This window comes from Phodopus roborovskii, unplaced genomic scaffold (assembly GCF_943737965.1).
Source record: "Phodopus roborovskii unplaced genomic scaffold, PHOROB, whole genome shotgun sequence".
In the NCBI taxonomy this organism is placed as follows: Eukaryota; Metazoa; Chordata; class Mammalia; order Rodentia; family Cricetidae; genus Phodopus; species Phodopus roborovskii.
In genome coordinates this window covers 34,703,056-34,718,961 of record NW_026126480.1, presented here as the reverse complement: position 1 = coordinate 34,718,961, position 15,906 = coordinate 34,703,056, and the positions used below count along the sequence as shown (strand labels likewise).

Genomic DNA, 15,906 nt, shown 5'->3' with positions numbered 1-15,906 from the left:
CCGATTTAGTCAGGGTTTGAGAAAACTTATGTATTGGCCCTGTTGCAGGGACAAAGGCCCATATAGACTATCTACCATCAGGGCTTCTGTTAGGCTTTGTTAAAGATATTTTTAGAAACTGTTCACACATTTTTTTTTTTTCAAAAAGAAAAGATTTGTTGTTTGTGAGCAAAGGTCATACTTAACATTTTAGGGGGAAATTACTATAACTTGTGCATCTTGGGGGTATCAGCAGTAATCCTGAAAAGCTGGAAGCAACAATAGCAGTTTTGTTCTTATTACTCACAAGGATTTGATCTGCCAACTGTTTGAACTTCAATTGTGTTGGGTATTGTAGAAAACACAAACCTCAGGCATTTAAAAAAAAAACCAAAACTTTTCTCTTTGGGGGGCCTACCACCAGCTCCCAAATAAATACACAGGGACTTATTCTTATTTATGAATGCCTGGCCTTAGCCTGACTTGTTTCTAGCCAGCTTTTCTTAAATTATCTATCTACCTTTTGCCTCTAGGCTTTTATCTTTCCCTATTCTGTATACTTCTTCCTTCTTACTCTGGTTGGGTGGCTGGCCCCTGGTGTCTTCCTCTCTCTTCTTTCTATTCTCTGCCTCGCAGCCCTGCCTATCCCTTGCCTGCCTAGCTATTGGCCATTCAGCTCTTTACTAGATGAATCAGGTGTTTTAGGCAGGCACACATCTTTGCATCATTAAACAAATATTTCACAGCATAAAGTAACACATCTTTAACTAATGTTCCATAACATTTCCCCTTTTTGTCTATATAAAAATGAAAGGTCTTAACTTTAACATAGTGAAACTATATATATCAAAAACAGTTATGAATTACATTTACAATATTCAGTCCATTTGTATTTAGCAAATTCAGAGAAAATACTCCATTATCTGTCTTAGTGATTCCAAAGTTTTATGCTTAATTTACTTTCTACCATAACTAAGGAAATGTATAATTCCTAATTTAGTCTTTAACTCCATCAAAGACCTCAGAAGGATGTAATATTACCTAACAACAGAGACATCTGTCTGCTCATACAATCACTCAAGAGTTCCTCTGCAATGTTGGGCCATACATTTTTGGGCCTGTAGACCTAGAGTATCAGGCAGACTTTTCAGTGAAGCAGGAAATGTGAAGGACTGTCCTGCCTATATGGGCAAAGTTCATCAGTTGCTTTCCTAGGTGTCCTGCAGAATGTCTGGCAGATTTTTCTGTGAAACAGGAATCTTGAAGAATTATTCTGCCTTGTCTTGGCAAAGTTCAGCAGTGTTTTTCCTGTGTCCCACTTGTTCAGTATGTACAGCATGTCAGCAGTCAAAGCAAAAGCAGTTTCTCGCCCAAATGGCTAGCTTTGCCATAATAAAAGCAAACTCCATAAGGAGTTCCTTCAATACCCATCATAAAAGAAGTAAATTGGTACTGCCAGGAACAGATTAGGCTCATTGTCTAGAAAAAAAACTTAGATTATTAAACATCTTAAATGCCATATTCTGTATGTCTTTGAGGTGTTTGAAAATCATCTATTTGTCTAAAAATACCTGTTTAACCTTGAAAATATACTTAATGTGACTACAAGTTTGATTATTGTAGATTAACTACTAACCTCATTTCTTAATTACTCATTGCATTTTAAATGAGCTGCATAAGCACAATACCTTAGATAAGAGTAGAAACACATATAAAGTATACTAAATAACTATACATTTGTACTAATATACAAAAATCCATACCAATGCAAAATATCTGAGATTAATAGTTGTCTTTTTATCCAACATTCCTATAAGTCCCCTAAATGATAACAAACATCCACAATACACCACATAACAACCACCCACCCCATGGGAAGGTGAATGTCATGTTCTCTAGACTGTTTGCTGTTGTCTGTGGGCAAAGGCATCTTTGGTAGGGGAGGGGTCCCTGATAAGATGGAGCCATTGGCCAAGTCCTGAGAAGATTAGCTGTAACCTTTGCTAATATATATTACCCGGCAAGATTCAGGAAGCGTGTCCCCCTACCCCCCATCAACCCTGAAGGAATCCACAGCCTCTTCATTTGGAAATAAAAGCAAAATCTCTTCTCCAAAGCAATGAAGTTTTTGAGTTCCATTTAAAAGTTAAGGCATTCTTAAAATATCTAGGCTGGCTCATTTTAGCAGTTCCTCTTTCAACCCCATGTCTCTTAGCAGCTGTTGTTTGCTTATCAGCAATAAAAAACTTGAGAATCAGCACAATACTATATAGGATCCATGTTCCCTGTGTGTTTTCCATCATTATGTGGATTTTTTTTCTTTTATATTACTTTTACTATATTCTAAACTATTTCTTTCTGTGTATATCCTTTTTTAAGCATATGCACATTGTAAAACATTGTAACCTGTTTAGAGATTTTTTTTTTTTCCATCTGAACTTTCTTTACTGTATATTTCTGTCCTTTTCTGACCACATGAACTGCTAAGTGGTGCAGTTGGGCCCTCTGTTAAGGCCTTGGTGGCTGACTCTACCCACTTCTTGGGTTCTGAGAGCCAAGCCTAAAGCTGTCAGTCAGAGGTGCAGGTAGTTTGACCAGGAACAGAATACAATCCCCCAGCTCTGGAATGCCAGTGCCTTGCACTAAGGCAGGCATGTTTTAGTTTTGTTTTTTGTTTTTTTGTTTCTACTTAGCATGAAAAAGGCTGTTTGAGTGCTCTGCTGTAAGGCAGAACTTAAAGGAGCTGTGTCCATTTGTTTGTCTTAAGCTTTTTCAGGCACTATGGAAATTCGAGCCTCACACTGGACTGCCCAAATGTAGGTTCCCCCCCCCCCACAACTCTTTGCTTTTTGGGGGCCTGCCACCCAGCTCCCAAGTAAATACAATGAGATTTATTTTTACAAATGCCCAGCATCAGCTGGGCTTGTGTCTCTCCAGCATTTCTTAAATTCTCCTGTCTATACCTTTTGCCTCTGGGCTCTTACCTTTCTCCATTCTATACACCTTTCTTTTTTACTCTGTCAAAGACAAAATACGTAAAAAGGGAAACAGAAGGGTCCAGCCTACAATCTTTGTGAGAAATTTAATGAAGGCTGAGCTGTCAGTATGGAAGTCCCCATGAATATTCAAGTACCATCATGATTTTCTTCTGGGGGAGCCTTGGGAACTAGAGAGCTTCCAACTCCTTCCCTTCATCCCTGCAGATGTCTTTGCCTTCCCAAGGACTTGTGCATAAGATCCCTGGCTCTGGGCACTGAGATGTAACTACTGTAGGATGGTCACCATCAGACTCCCCATTTTCATTCTTTTAGCTCTCCTCTCTCCACCCTGAGGCTACTTCTGAGTCTTTCAAGTCAGGAACTTACTCATCTTTGTGTCTCAGGAGTATCAAGTTCATTTGGCAAATAAACAACTTAGTTTCTCAGGTCAGCCTAGATTTAAAGGCTCTCAAACTGGGGTTGAGAAGTCTGCCTTTAGGGGAATTTATTTGACTGTGAAGAACAGATGGGGAAAGTTGGTATCAAGGTGACCAGCTAAAAGAAGCTAATTTTACAGGCAGTAAAATAGAGAGTGGTAGAAATTGTAGTGAGGGAAGTCATTACAAATTGAAAAAGTAGTAGTATGAAATGAATCTGTAGCCCAGTGGAGCCATAGAAAATACGGAAAGAGTCAAAGAAAACATCAAATTCTGTGACCCTTCTCTTCCTTTCAAGTTTTCTTTGATGAGGTAATTCTGAGCCTTGGCTGGTTTCGTGGTTCCTTAATAAGTGAGTCAGAAGCACAAGTCTCAGAACTGCTAGTCCAGCAGCAGAAATAGACAGCGGCAAAAATCTAGGCAGGCAGCTTTGTACACGCCAACAATCTGCATCAGAGAATGTAGGTCTAAAAGCTAGATGTACAGATAGCTCTTTTAGAGGAGTCTAAGGAGCTGTAATTCATTACCCCATTTGCTGTGGTGGCTGCTTGAATACATAGGCAAAAGTGTATCTCCCAACCAAAGGGGCTTACACTGCGGCTGCTAATAGATGAAAATACAGTTTAAAACTCATGGTTTAAACTTGAAAATGCAGTTTGAAAGCTCAAAGTACAGTGTACAGTATATGTGTTTAGAGACAAGTAGTAATAGCTGTCACAGTGTGTAACACTCAAACCAATCCTAGAATATTCCTGGAGAGGCAATCCCTCTTATGCAAAGTAACCACTATTCTGACTATAACAGCACAACTTAGTTTTGTTTGTTTAAAAAATTTTAATGTAAAATATGCTAAGTGTAGTGGTTCCAGCATATTTTATATTAAAATATAATATATTTTTAGTCCTAGCATTTGGGAAGCAGAGGCAGGTAGATCTCTGAGTCCGAGGCCAGCCTGGTCTACTAGCGAGTTCCAGGACAGCCAAAGGTACACAGAGAAATCCTGCCGGGGGTGGTGGGTGTGTGTGTGTGTGTGTGTGTGTGTGTGTGTGTGTGTGTGTGTGTGTATAATGAAAGGATGTGTTTTGACATCTTTTATTTGTTGTGTTTGTGAGATTCTTTGCTGTTGCTATAAGATTCATTCATTGATGTTGTATTACAATAATATTCTCTCCAATAAACAAAGTGCAACTCACTCATTCCATTGGTGATAGACATTTGAGTTTTCTTATTCTGTGTAATGGCTCTGTGTTACGAGTAAGGTTTTTCCTGCCAGCCTGGACCCAACTCGGCGCCAGCCCCAATTAACAGAGACTCTGTATTTGATATAATGCTGTTAGCCAGATACTAATTTCTTATCGGCTGGCTCTGTCTTAAATATTAACCCATTTCTATTAATCTAAGTATTTCCACATGGTCTTATCTTACCGGAGAGAGCGGCTGACGTTCTTCTCTTTCCATCCTCCATCTTGGATCTCCTCCCAACTCCTTCCTCTTTCCTCCTAGTCTCCTAGTCCCGCCTATCTTGCTTTCCTATTGGCCAACAGTGCTGTATTCATTAACCAATACAAGAAACATTTACAGAATGACTTCTCTCATCAGCTCTGTGACTGTGTATGTGCATTTTATTTGGTATACATGGCACAGTATTTCATTGGTTAATTGAAGTCATAAGGCACAGCTTTCTTAAATGGTGACACCTGTCTATGTTCCTGCCAGCAGTATCTGCATGTCTAAGTCGCTTAGCCAATACATGGTACTGTCAGTTTAATTTTTCTATGTATGGGTGTTTTGCCTGAATGCATGTCTTTGCATCATGTGCATGTCTGGTGCCTGAAAGGTCCAGAAGAAGGCGTTGGATCTCCTGAGACTGAAGTTACTGATGGTCGAGAGCTGCCATGTGGGCGCTGGAACTGAACGGCTAGCATTCCTAACTGCTTAGCTATTCTGGGGTTATGTGACAGCCTCTTCCATTTTAAATCTATGTTTTTCTGAGGGATGAGTACTTACTTGGGGCTTTCTTTTCTAAGTTCAAAGGCTCTAGTCTTTTTGTTAAGTTACTTTGTACTCTGATGTGAATTCTCTCAGTTACAAGTGTCTTCTCCCATTTTTCAGCTTTCTGTGACATCTGATGAGCAAGTCAAGTTTGTCATCCTCCCTCCCTGCCTCCCTCCCTCCCTCTTCCCCCCTTCCTTCCTTCCTTCCTTCCTTCCTTCCTTCCTTCCTTCCTTCCTTCCCTTCTTCTCCTCCTCCTCCTTCTCCTCCTTCTCCCCTCTCCCCTCCCCCCAGACAGGGTTTCTCTGTAGCTTTGGAGTCTGTCCTGGAACTTTCTCTGTAGATCAGGCTGGCCTTGAACTCACAGAGATTCACTTGTCTCTGCCTTCTGAATGCTGGGATTAAAGGGGTGCTCCACCACTGCTTGGCTTAACATTCTTTTTGTGTTTAGCTTTGTTGTTTGACTTTTCACATTTTGTGGCTTAAATTTGAGTTTTTTTCTGGTTCATCTGTTTTGGTGTGTGTGTGTGTGTGTGTGTGTGTGTGTGTGTGTGTGTGTGTGTGAGAGAGAGAGAGAGAGAGAGAGAGAGAGAGAGCTTTTTTTCTTTAAATACATTTAAAACTGAGCTTTATTTTAAAAGATTATTTTTATTTTATTTGCATTGGTATTTTGTCTGCATGTATGTCTGTCTGAGGCTGTAAGATCTTGGAGTTGTAGGCACTTGTTAGCTGCCTTGTGGGTGCTAGGAATTGAACTCAGGTCCTCTAGAAGATCAGTCGGTGCTCTTAATCTCTGAACTATCTCTCCAGCCCTTATTCGTTTATTTTAAATACATTTCCTTGTGTGTTTGTTCAGGTGCACATGCACATATACATCAGAGGGAATCTTTTGGGAGTCTGTCCTATCCTTCCGATATGGGTTTGAGGGATTGAATTCAGATTGGCAGGCTTAGCGGCAAGGGTCTTTAACCACTGAGTCATTGTGAGAGCTCTTCACTTAGTTTTAAATTAGCCTTCAAGGCCTGAAACAGAAATCTCAGCATAAGATGGGAAGCTAGCAGATTGATCTTCTGAATCCCGAGATATTGACCCTGATATACTGACCCTTACCTGCTCTAACTTAGAGTCATGGGGCTTTCCTGTATGTTCTTTGTCTTGTATTACTTGAAAGTGTACTGCTGTATGTGGTGTGTTTACACTTCCTCACTGCTGTTAGTTAGGTCTTTAACTCACCAGTCTGGATCTGGCTTTGCCACTTGCTTGAAACAACTGGCAAAAGTTCCAGTGGCCTTCCTGCTAAAGGGGTGGGGATCTGCAGTATCCTTTAACCATTTGCAGGTCTGAACATAGCCTGTTTGTCTTCTACTTCTGTTCTGAATGTTTACTCAGGTGAAGGGACTCCTTTTTTTATACACTGTAAAAGAACACAGTTGATATCTTGTCTGAGAAGCTGAAGGCATGCATGGGTTAGTTTCAGAGGAGGTCTGACTACTTTTGGTTTCAATGTTCCTGCCTGTTTTTATTTGGCACCTAAGATCAAGTGAAAATCAGAGTAGCCATCCTTGCTAGGTAGATAATTCTTCTTAGTTTAACTGGTGCTTGTATGTGGTCACCTTATTTGATACTTGCAGTGTCTTATAAAATATTCCAACATAAGTGTTGGAATTATTGAAGTCATCAGAATGTAAACAGCTTGGTATTTGTGCTTATTGAGAAGTGCTTGGTGATGCTCTTAGCTGGTTCTAGCACTGTCTCCGGGAAATTCCACATGTCCATTGGTCCAGCAGTATGGGAATCACAGCCATGCCTGACTCTGTCTGGGCATGGCCAGTATTGGTGGTGTACATTGTATTGTACTTGTAAATTGGCTTGTTAAGGGAGATGGTTGAAGTTCCTTAGTTTCCACAGGAGTAAAGGACTGCCTGGAGGACTCCAAACCTCCCACAGTTAAACTGCAAACATATTTAAATGTGAGCCTGTTCTCTTAAAATGCTCTGGGGGGGGGGTAGAGGAGGAGATTTGGGGAAGGGAGGCAGGTAGGAAAGGAATTAAGAATTAACTAAAATAGCAGGGGTTTCCAGGTAGATAATGTCAAAGATGGTTCAGACTTGGTCTGCAGATAAGCACCTTTTTGATCATAGGCTGTATGGAGTGGTTTTTTGTTACTACTGTGAGACTGAGTGTGTAGTCAGGGTTGGCTTAGAGCTTGTCATTTTGCTTCAGCTTCCTGAGCGCTGAGACCACAGACATGTGCCACTGACTCTGTGGGTTTAGACTTAAGCTCATTGCTGCAGCAGCTGCCTTCCTGCCAAGTGAAAAAGAAGTGGAGTTAGGAGATGCATGTGTAAGAAGGAACCCATCAGTACTCAGCCCCCACTTCTCCCTCTCTCCTTTTTCTCTCCTTTTCAGACAGGAGAGAGTCTGGCCTTGAACTCACAGAGATCCACCTGCCTCTGCCTCCCCAGTATTGGGATTAAAGGCAAGTGTCACTATTGCCTGGCTCACAGGTCTCACTCTTACCTTGTGGGGGCATCTCTCCTCAGTCTGCTTATTGGTGGAGGTTGAACTGGAGTGCCTGCTAAGCTTTGTTTTCAGCTGCACATTCATCTCTATTGGCTGTTCATGTGAGATTGAAAGCTGACTGTATGCATGACTCTTGAAGCATCTTCAGACCCCAAGAGTACATGTGGCTTGTGTTTCTCTGTATTAACTTCTGGCTAATTGACCAGGCAAGGGGTGTCCAGATTGTGTATGGAGGGTTTCTAAACCAATCAGAATCTGTTTGCTATGCCTATTGAGGCAGTGCCAGGACTGGTAATTTTCTTTCAGCATCTTTCTACAGTTGCATTTTGAGTTGTTTTTCTTCTTCTTAACATACATAAATAATTAAACCATGTGGCATGCGTTTGTAGTAGATAACTAAAATTGGGTTTTAAGCCAGATGGAACATTCTCTTGTTTTTCTGGCTTGCATTGTGCATTTGAAGAATGTTGAACCAAGGTGTTTTGGGAAATAAATTACCTTTGTTGTGGATTGTATCTGGATGGAACTGAGAAGCAGAACTGTTTATTGATGTTTTTTTTTTTTTCAAATTCCTTTGTCAGGCATCTGAAGAAGCCTCCCTCAGGGCACTGGAAAGTCTGATGACAGAATTTTTCCATGATTGTACAACCAATGAGAGAAAACGTGAGATAGGTAAGTGAGATTGTACAACCAATGAAAGTAAACAAGAGGTAGGTGAGTGAAATTTGGGGAAGAAAGAATTGGTACCATTGGTTGGTCAAACTTGTATGTGTTCCTTGAATTCTTGGCTTTGCTATGGTTCTGCTGGTTGGTGGCAGGTGGGACCTGCAGAGCTAGCTGTAAGGGTGGAAAAGCCTCTGCTCTGTTTCTAATCTCAGTAGTGTTGTTGAAAGAAGCCTACAACCATTATTTTCAAAACAAGAATAACCTGGGAAAGTGTCAGAGGGAACCCCTGAGACAGTCTTTTGGAACCCTTACCTGGTCTAGTTGCCTCTGGAGACTTCTAGCCTTTTCTTCTTTTTCATCAGTTACCTTTCCCATTCTGCAGTTCTCATGAATAAAGAACAGAGAGAACATGTAGGTGTAATCATGTTTGAGAACTCATGTTTGACTTTTATGTTCACTAGTACAATTATGTTAATCAAACCTACTAGAAAGAAGATAATTTATTCAATTGTCACATCCTGCCTCAGGGACATGAGCCACTGTGTTGTTCAAGTAGTCTGGTCCCATTTGGGTCCTCTCTTAACCTTGAATTTGAATGGAAGGTGTGTGCGTGCGTGTGTGTTTTCATTTTTTTTTTTTTTTAAACCATAATTGTTGCTTTCCTTTCCTTAAAGTCTCTCTTTGACTCAGAACCCTAACAGCCCATTTCTGTCTCTGTCTCCATTGGCTTGACTTATGTTAGCCAGTTAAACCTCCTGGTCCAGTCTGAGTACTACCTAAAGTTTGCTTGGGGATGAGACATTTCTGGGTGGCCTGGATATTTGGTTATAGCCTGTTTTTACTAGCCTGCTTGAAGCATCATGCCATTTGATAGTTGGTACTCCCGGAAGCCTGCAACCTACATACCTTTCTTTTCTGAGAGAGTATATTGTAGAGAAGGAGACTAGACATAGGACCGCTGGTGGTGCTGAGTCCAGGAGATGACTGGGTAGGTCTGCCCTGAAGACCTACCTTGCTTGCTATTCTGGTTCTCTATACTGATTATCCATCTGACCCAGTGTGCTCTCCTCATTAGTTTTATGGTACTAGTCTACTTTATATTTATAGTGCAAATACTAGACATAATTTTTACCAAAAAAGGTAGATCTTCCTCTATGGTAGTCTGCTATAATCTTCTACTCTGATTTCTCCAAACTCTTGTCACTGCAATAGAAGTGCCTTTGATTTTTCTTTCAATTTTTGATTTGCTCATCAAATGTTGCTCACATTTGTGCATTCATAGGTTGAAAGTGGAACCTTATGTAAGATACTCATTTTATGCAGACTGGGGGTATAACTTAGTGGAAGAGAGGCCATAAAACAAACACATACTACAGATATTCAGTTGAACTGCAGGCTAATTGGAACCGTTCTGTACCAATTGGCAAGTCTTTTGCTTCCTTTGTACCTGGTCTTTGGCTTAATCTGAGTGTGTGGCTGGAACTCCTTTTTGCTTTTTTTTTTCTTCTGTTGTATAGGGAGAAACTATAGGCTTTGCCTGTTGAGGTTAGGGAATGGAAGGAGGCTGTGTCTCTTTTCGTTTTTGTTTTTGGAGACAGGGATTCTCTGTTTTGCTTTGGAGCCTGTCCTGGAACTAGCTCTGTAGACCAGGCTGGCCGCAAACTCACAGAGATCCGCATGCGCTGCCACCAATGTCTGGGGAGGCTGTGTCTTAATCAGGCCCTTTTACCCACCTGCCTGCCAGGTAAGTTATAGTGTTCAAAAGATTAATAGAGGAGGCAGTGGAGAGGCATGAGGCTAGCTGTGTTTATCAGGGGAGGGATAGGAGCAGTATGTAGGGCAGTGACTTGCTGGGACCAGGCTTAGGGATCAGCTGACTTGAGCCCAGCATGGCAATTCCAGCTATAACTCACATTCTCTGGTTTGCTTGTGTCTCTGGGTTACATAAAAACTTTTGTTTAATTATTAGGACATGACATCATCTTTCACAGAATTTTTTAGACTTAAGATTACTTTTATTTTACATATGAGTGTTTTGCCTGCACATATATCTGTATACAATGTACATGGAGGAAGTTAGAAGTGGGTATGGAATCCCCTGGAACTGGAGTTGTAGAAATTTATGAGTTGCTGTGTGAATGCTAGAGATTGAACCCAGGTCTTCTCCAGGAGCAGTCAGTGCTGAGCCCTTCCTCCCTCCCTTCTTCCCTCCCTCCCTCCCTCCCTCCCTTTTTCTTTTTCTGTTTTTTTTTTTTTTGGGGGGGGGGTTGAGACAGGGTTTCTGTGTAGTCCTGCAACTAGTTCTTGTAGACCAGGCTGGTCTTGAACTCACCTCTGCCTCCTGAGTGCTGGGATTAAAGACATGTGCCACCACTGCTCATTGATGAACCATTTCTAAAGCCCCCCCTTCTGTAGAATGTATGAGTCAGGGTTGCAAGACAGGCAGAACAGTGAGCTGCAGTGTATTCATGGTGACCTTGCACAGGCCAGGCTTCTGGCAGGGTCCATGAAGTGCATGGATCAAGGTGGTTAACAAGCACTGTGCTTACAGGTGATGGTGGGTAGTTAGGCAATTAATGCTTGCTAATTGTGATTTTTTTTTTTCTTTTTTTGTTTATGCTGTCAGTGTTCTTTTAATTGGCTGGATAACAGTCAGCTGTTCTGGGAATTCTCAGGGTTCTTACTTTTGGTTTTATTTATGTAGTTGTGCTGCCCCTGCCCCCTCCCCCCAATTTTTTTTTTTTTTTTTTTTCCTTCCTTCCTTCGAAAGACAGGGTTTCTCTTTGTAATAGCTCTGGCTGTCCTGGGATTTGCTTTGTAGTCTAGGCTGGCCTTGAATGTACAGAAATTCACCTGCCTCTGCCTCCTGAGTACTGGAATTAAAGGTGTATTCCACCACTGCCTGGCTGTGTCTTATTATTATTTTTAAATCTTATTATTTATTTTTTCTTTTGTTTTAAAAGATATATTTGATTTATTCATTTTTATTTTATGTGTATTTTGCTTTTATGTATGTCTGTGTACACTTTCGTGCCTGGTGCCTCTAGAGGCCAGAGGAAGGTGTCCAGTTCTCTGGAACTGGAGAAACCACCACATGGCTGCTGGGAATGTTAGTTTTCTCTTCCTGATTCTCTAGCCTTCATGTCGTATGAGTGTGAACAGTATGGATGTCACTGAAGAACATGGTGGTGTGTATGGCTTATGCTTGCAGGGACTAGTTGGTATAATTTACATTTTGGAAAGGATTGTTCTCCCACATATAGCTTAAATAAAAGCTTGAGCAATAGGTCGGTGTCCTCAAAAGGTATCTTTAGGAAAGTCACTGGCCTTGAGATGTCAGGGTATACTGCCTGTGTTGATGGTTCCCCCAGAGTTAAGAGTACTAACAGTATAATCCCTTCAGCTGGGTTTTGTGCCTTTTTTTTTTCTTTCTTTATTTTTTTCATTTTCATTTTCTTTCTTTCTTTTTTTTTTTTTTTTTTTTTTGTTTTGTTTTGTTTTGTTTGTTTTTTGAGACAGGGGTGGGGTGCTTGGTGATTCGTCTGGCTGTCTGGGAACTCACTCTGTACACCAGGCTGGCCTCGAACTTCCAGAGATCCACCTGCCTCTGCCTCCAGAGTGCTGGAATTAAAGGCGTGCGTCACCACTGTGCCTGGCTTTGCGCTTGTCTTTTGGCACCACTTACATTATATGGGGAGGTATGTGTGTTTTCAAAATGATGGTGGCCTGGTCTTGTATTAATTTAATGTATTTTTATGCTTGTTTTGTTACTATTTACCGTTTCCAGAGGAGCTTCTTAATAACTTTGCCCAGCAAGTAGGAGCCTGGAGATTCTGCTTGTATTTTCTGTCCAGCACAAGGAATGACTATGTGATGATGTACAGCTTAACGGTTTTTGAGGTAAGTTGTTGGTTCATTTCATAGCCCTGAAAAGCATAGTGAATTTGTAGACCATGAGCACCAGCTTTCCCTCTAATGTACAGATGACTGTGAACAGCAGCTTGACCCACCCCCACATTTGCACCCTTGTCTGGTTGCCTGCCACAACTTTCTGTCCATGACTCCAAAACAGATTGGGTTGGTGGTTGCTTTCTGGTACTGTTAGGTCGTGTTTGGTGACTTACTTCTTTTCCTTTTATCATTTGAAAGATAAAGATAATTAAACATTTTGAGAATGGTTGCCCTGCCATCATCTTCAAACCACAGACATACTCATGCTCTTATCCAGGCTTTGACTTCTGTGCATGCTCACATCAAACTCTTTTCATGTTCCTTTCTGTTCACAGAAGTGACTGCATCACATTTTTATCATGGAGAGTAGCATCTTGGTTATGTACCTCAGACTGCCTTCAAACTAACTCTCTGCCCTCCTTTTTCAGTCTCTCAGATAATTGGATTACAGGGGTGTGCTGTCATGTTTGACTTCTTCACTTATATTTGGACGTCACAGTTGTTTCTGTCACTTTTTGTGGCCAATTGCCCAGTAAGACATGTTGGAGACAATGATATAACAACAAGTTTTTGTACATATAACTTTTAACATCTTAAATCACTCAGTAGCTCTTCTTAGAGATGGATTTGTTGTGTCTGAAGATTTTAATATTTGTATTTCTCTTTTGTTAAATGCCCTAAACTGTGTGTGTGACATGTTATAGCCAACTATAGAATAAAAACCAATTGTTTTGTGTACATTTCATTAAAGTTTTTTTTTTTTCCCCAGAATCTGATCAATAAAATGTGGCTTGGGGTCCCATCTCAGGATAAGATGGAAATCCGTAGTTGCTTGCCCAAACTTCTGTTGGCTCACCATAAAACCTTACCTTACTTTATCCGGAACAAACTCTGCAAAGTTATTGTTGATATTGGGCGCCAAGATTGGCCCATGTTCTACCATGACTTTTTCACTAATATTTTACAGGTAAGGTTCTACCTGGGAAACTATGTTATCAATTATTTGTTTGTAGAAGTGATTGTATCCCTTGCCTTGAGTTTTAGAGTTAGTTGTTAGGGCTTCAGTAGTAAGTGTTGCAGGCTGGATTAGTACATTGGCTTTCTTTTCGCTCTTGTGCCTTTGCATAGTGGAGGAGAAGGAAGAAGATTAAGTCTAGCTGCTCTGTTAGCTCCTAACCCTGGTGTTGAGGTGAAAGGAGGAGGGTTCCAGTGGTTTCTGAATTGAGTTAGGAAAAACTAGCCATTTTTAGGAAAATTGTTGTGGAATGTGTGTTACTGAGGTGTGTTACACAGTCTTGGGAGTTGTGAGGTGAGTGGTGAGGCATGGCTAGGGATGGGTCTCTCCTTTATTTCATAGTTCTTTGGAACTGAAGAAAAGTAGTTTTTATTTTTCTCTTACTTTATTTAGTGTTGTAGTTTTTGAGATAGGGTCTTGCCAAACTTGTGATGCTCCTGCCTTAGCTTCTTGGGTGCTATATAGGTGAGTGCTGCCAGACCTGGGGGCGAACATGAGGCACACTTTGATGTTGGAATCCTGAGTCTTGTTTGAGTCTGGATTGTAGAGGGGTAAGGAGAGAGGGCAGGAGACAGGACAACCACTGTTGGGAGGCTCTGAGTCAAGCTATGGTCTGATATGTTGGACAGAGGAAAAGTCCTGGGGTGATGGCCAGGAGGCTTTGGCTAGTGACTGTTGCAGGGCTTTTAGAAGGGAGGAGTTTAAACTATAGGTTAGGGTTTTCCAGAACTATCATTTTCTAACATTTTGTCTTCTGTCTCTAAACCCATTCAGATGATGTGGTAGCATAAACATTGAGCATCTATATTGCTTCTCAGATTGTGTGTGTCTCAAAGTGACACAAAAATGTTATATTTCATTTTGTTTCACACAGTGATTCATTCATTATCTAGAGATTTATGGAGGTGAAATATATGGAACACCAGCCTTGTGCTAGCCATGAATGTGATGGTGCCATAGCAATGGGCAACTGTCACACTTGTCCCTTGTCCTTGGGCATGATCCCAGGCTTGCCTGTTACTATGCCATTTACAAGCTATACTTACACTAGGTTTGGGGTGCAAGGAGACCTTCAGTACTTTCAGAATTTAGTTGGGAAGGAGGCTTTGAGCCCAGTAGAGATGGGGCCAGAAGGTCCTGGCCTATGTCTAGATGCTTTCCACCACTGGTAGTCCTGAACCTGCGCATACTGTTATTTCTGTACACACATACTTATGAAAAGAAGCTCAGTTTATAAATTGGGCATAGCATAAATTACTAAAATAACAAGTAATAATAAAATAGAATAGTTAGTAGCCTGTACCACCTGGACACAAGACAAAGGATGAATCATACCTGGACAGATTGGCACATGCTGACTTTTACTGTGCTACCCAGACTGGTGTGCAATTTAAAGCTTATCCCTCCCTCTTTCTCCCCCTCCCCCCCCCTTTTTTTTTTCCTTTTGATACAGGGTCTCACTCTGTAGTCCTGGCTGTCCTGGAACTCACTATGTAGACTAGGCTGGCCCTGAACTCAGAGATCTTCCTGCTTCCCTGGTACTGGGATTTGTTAATGGAGGTTTTTGTTCCATCTGATCTCACAGCTGATTAGCCCCAAATAAGCACACAAAGACTTAGTTTATAAACTATTGGCCGATGGCTAAGGCTTCTTATTGGCTAGCTCTGTCTTAATTATTAACCCATATCGACTAATCTGTATTTCTACATGGTTTTATCTTACCAGAAAATGCCTGTCCTGTTCTGTCTTCTCAGTCTTTACATGGTCCTTCGTAGTCTCACTCCTGTCTCCCCCAGCATCCTTCTCATCTCCTAGCCCTCCTTTCTTCCTGCCTCTACTGGCCAATCACTGTTTTATTCATCAACCAATAAGAGAAACATATATACAGAGAACATCCCTCAGCAGGGGTCAAAGGCTCCCTCCTCCCTGGTGGACTAGTTGTGTTAGTAAAACACAGAACAGTCTTTGTCAGCCATGTAAAGGCTCTTTAACTCACTCAAGGGCCTTGTTTGTCAAGTTAAAGGGTTGGAACATACAGTTTTCAGAGTCCTTGCTAGTCACATTGCTTTCCACTTGCTACCCATGTGAAGTAACTAATCAGTGGCACTTGTGAAGTAGTCAGTCTGGCCATGGGTAATTGTTCTCAGTTGTTGGCATTTCTAATAGTGGCAGTAAAGCAAGTCTTTCTTTAGGGATTGATAAGACCAAACTGGTTCTAGAATAAATTCCACTGTCAATGGTCCTTATGTAATCCATCTAAAGTTTCTTTGACTCAGTTCTATCCTGATCTATTTGCAGTCAAAAATATAATTGTTATAGTTGGTGGGAAATTTGCAGTTTATGTTGTGATAACTTATACCCAGAA

The 15,906-nt window shown here is 41.1% G+C and overlaps 1 protein-coding gene across 2 annotated transcripts in view; it reads left to right on the top strand.

Annotated features, from left to right (window-relative positions):
• The window catches only part of Xpo6 (exportin 6), a 103,867-nt gene that overhangs the window by 25,488 nt on the left and 62,473 nt on the right, over window positions 1-15,906 (top strand). For both annotated transcript variants that reach the window (XM_051192914.1, XM_051192913.1), the window contains exons 2-4: window positions 8,491-8,581; window positions 12,363-12,475; window positions 13,296-13,493. In XM_051192914.1, coding sequence (XP_051048871.1) covers window positions 8,491-8,581; window positions 12,363-12,475; window positions 13,296-13,493 — 402 coding nt within the window. The remainder of the gene's footprint in view (window positions 1-8,490; window positions 8,582-12,362; window positions 12,476-13,295; window positions 13,494-15,906) is intronic.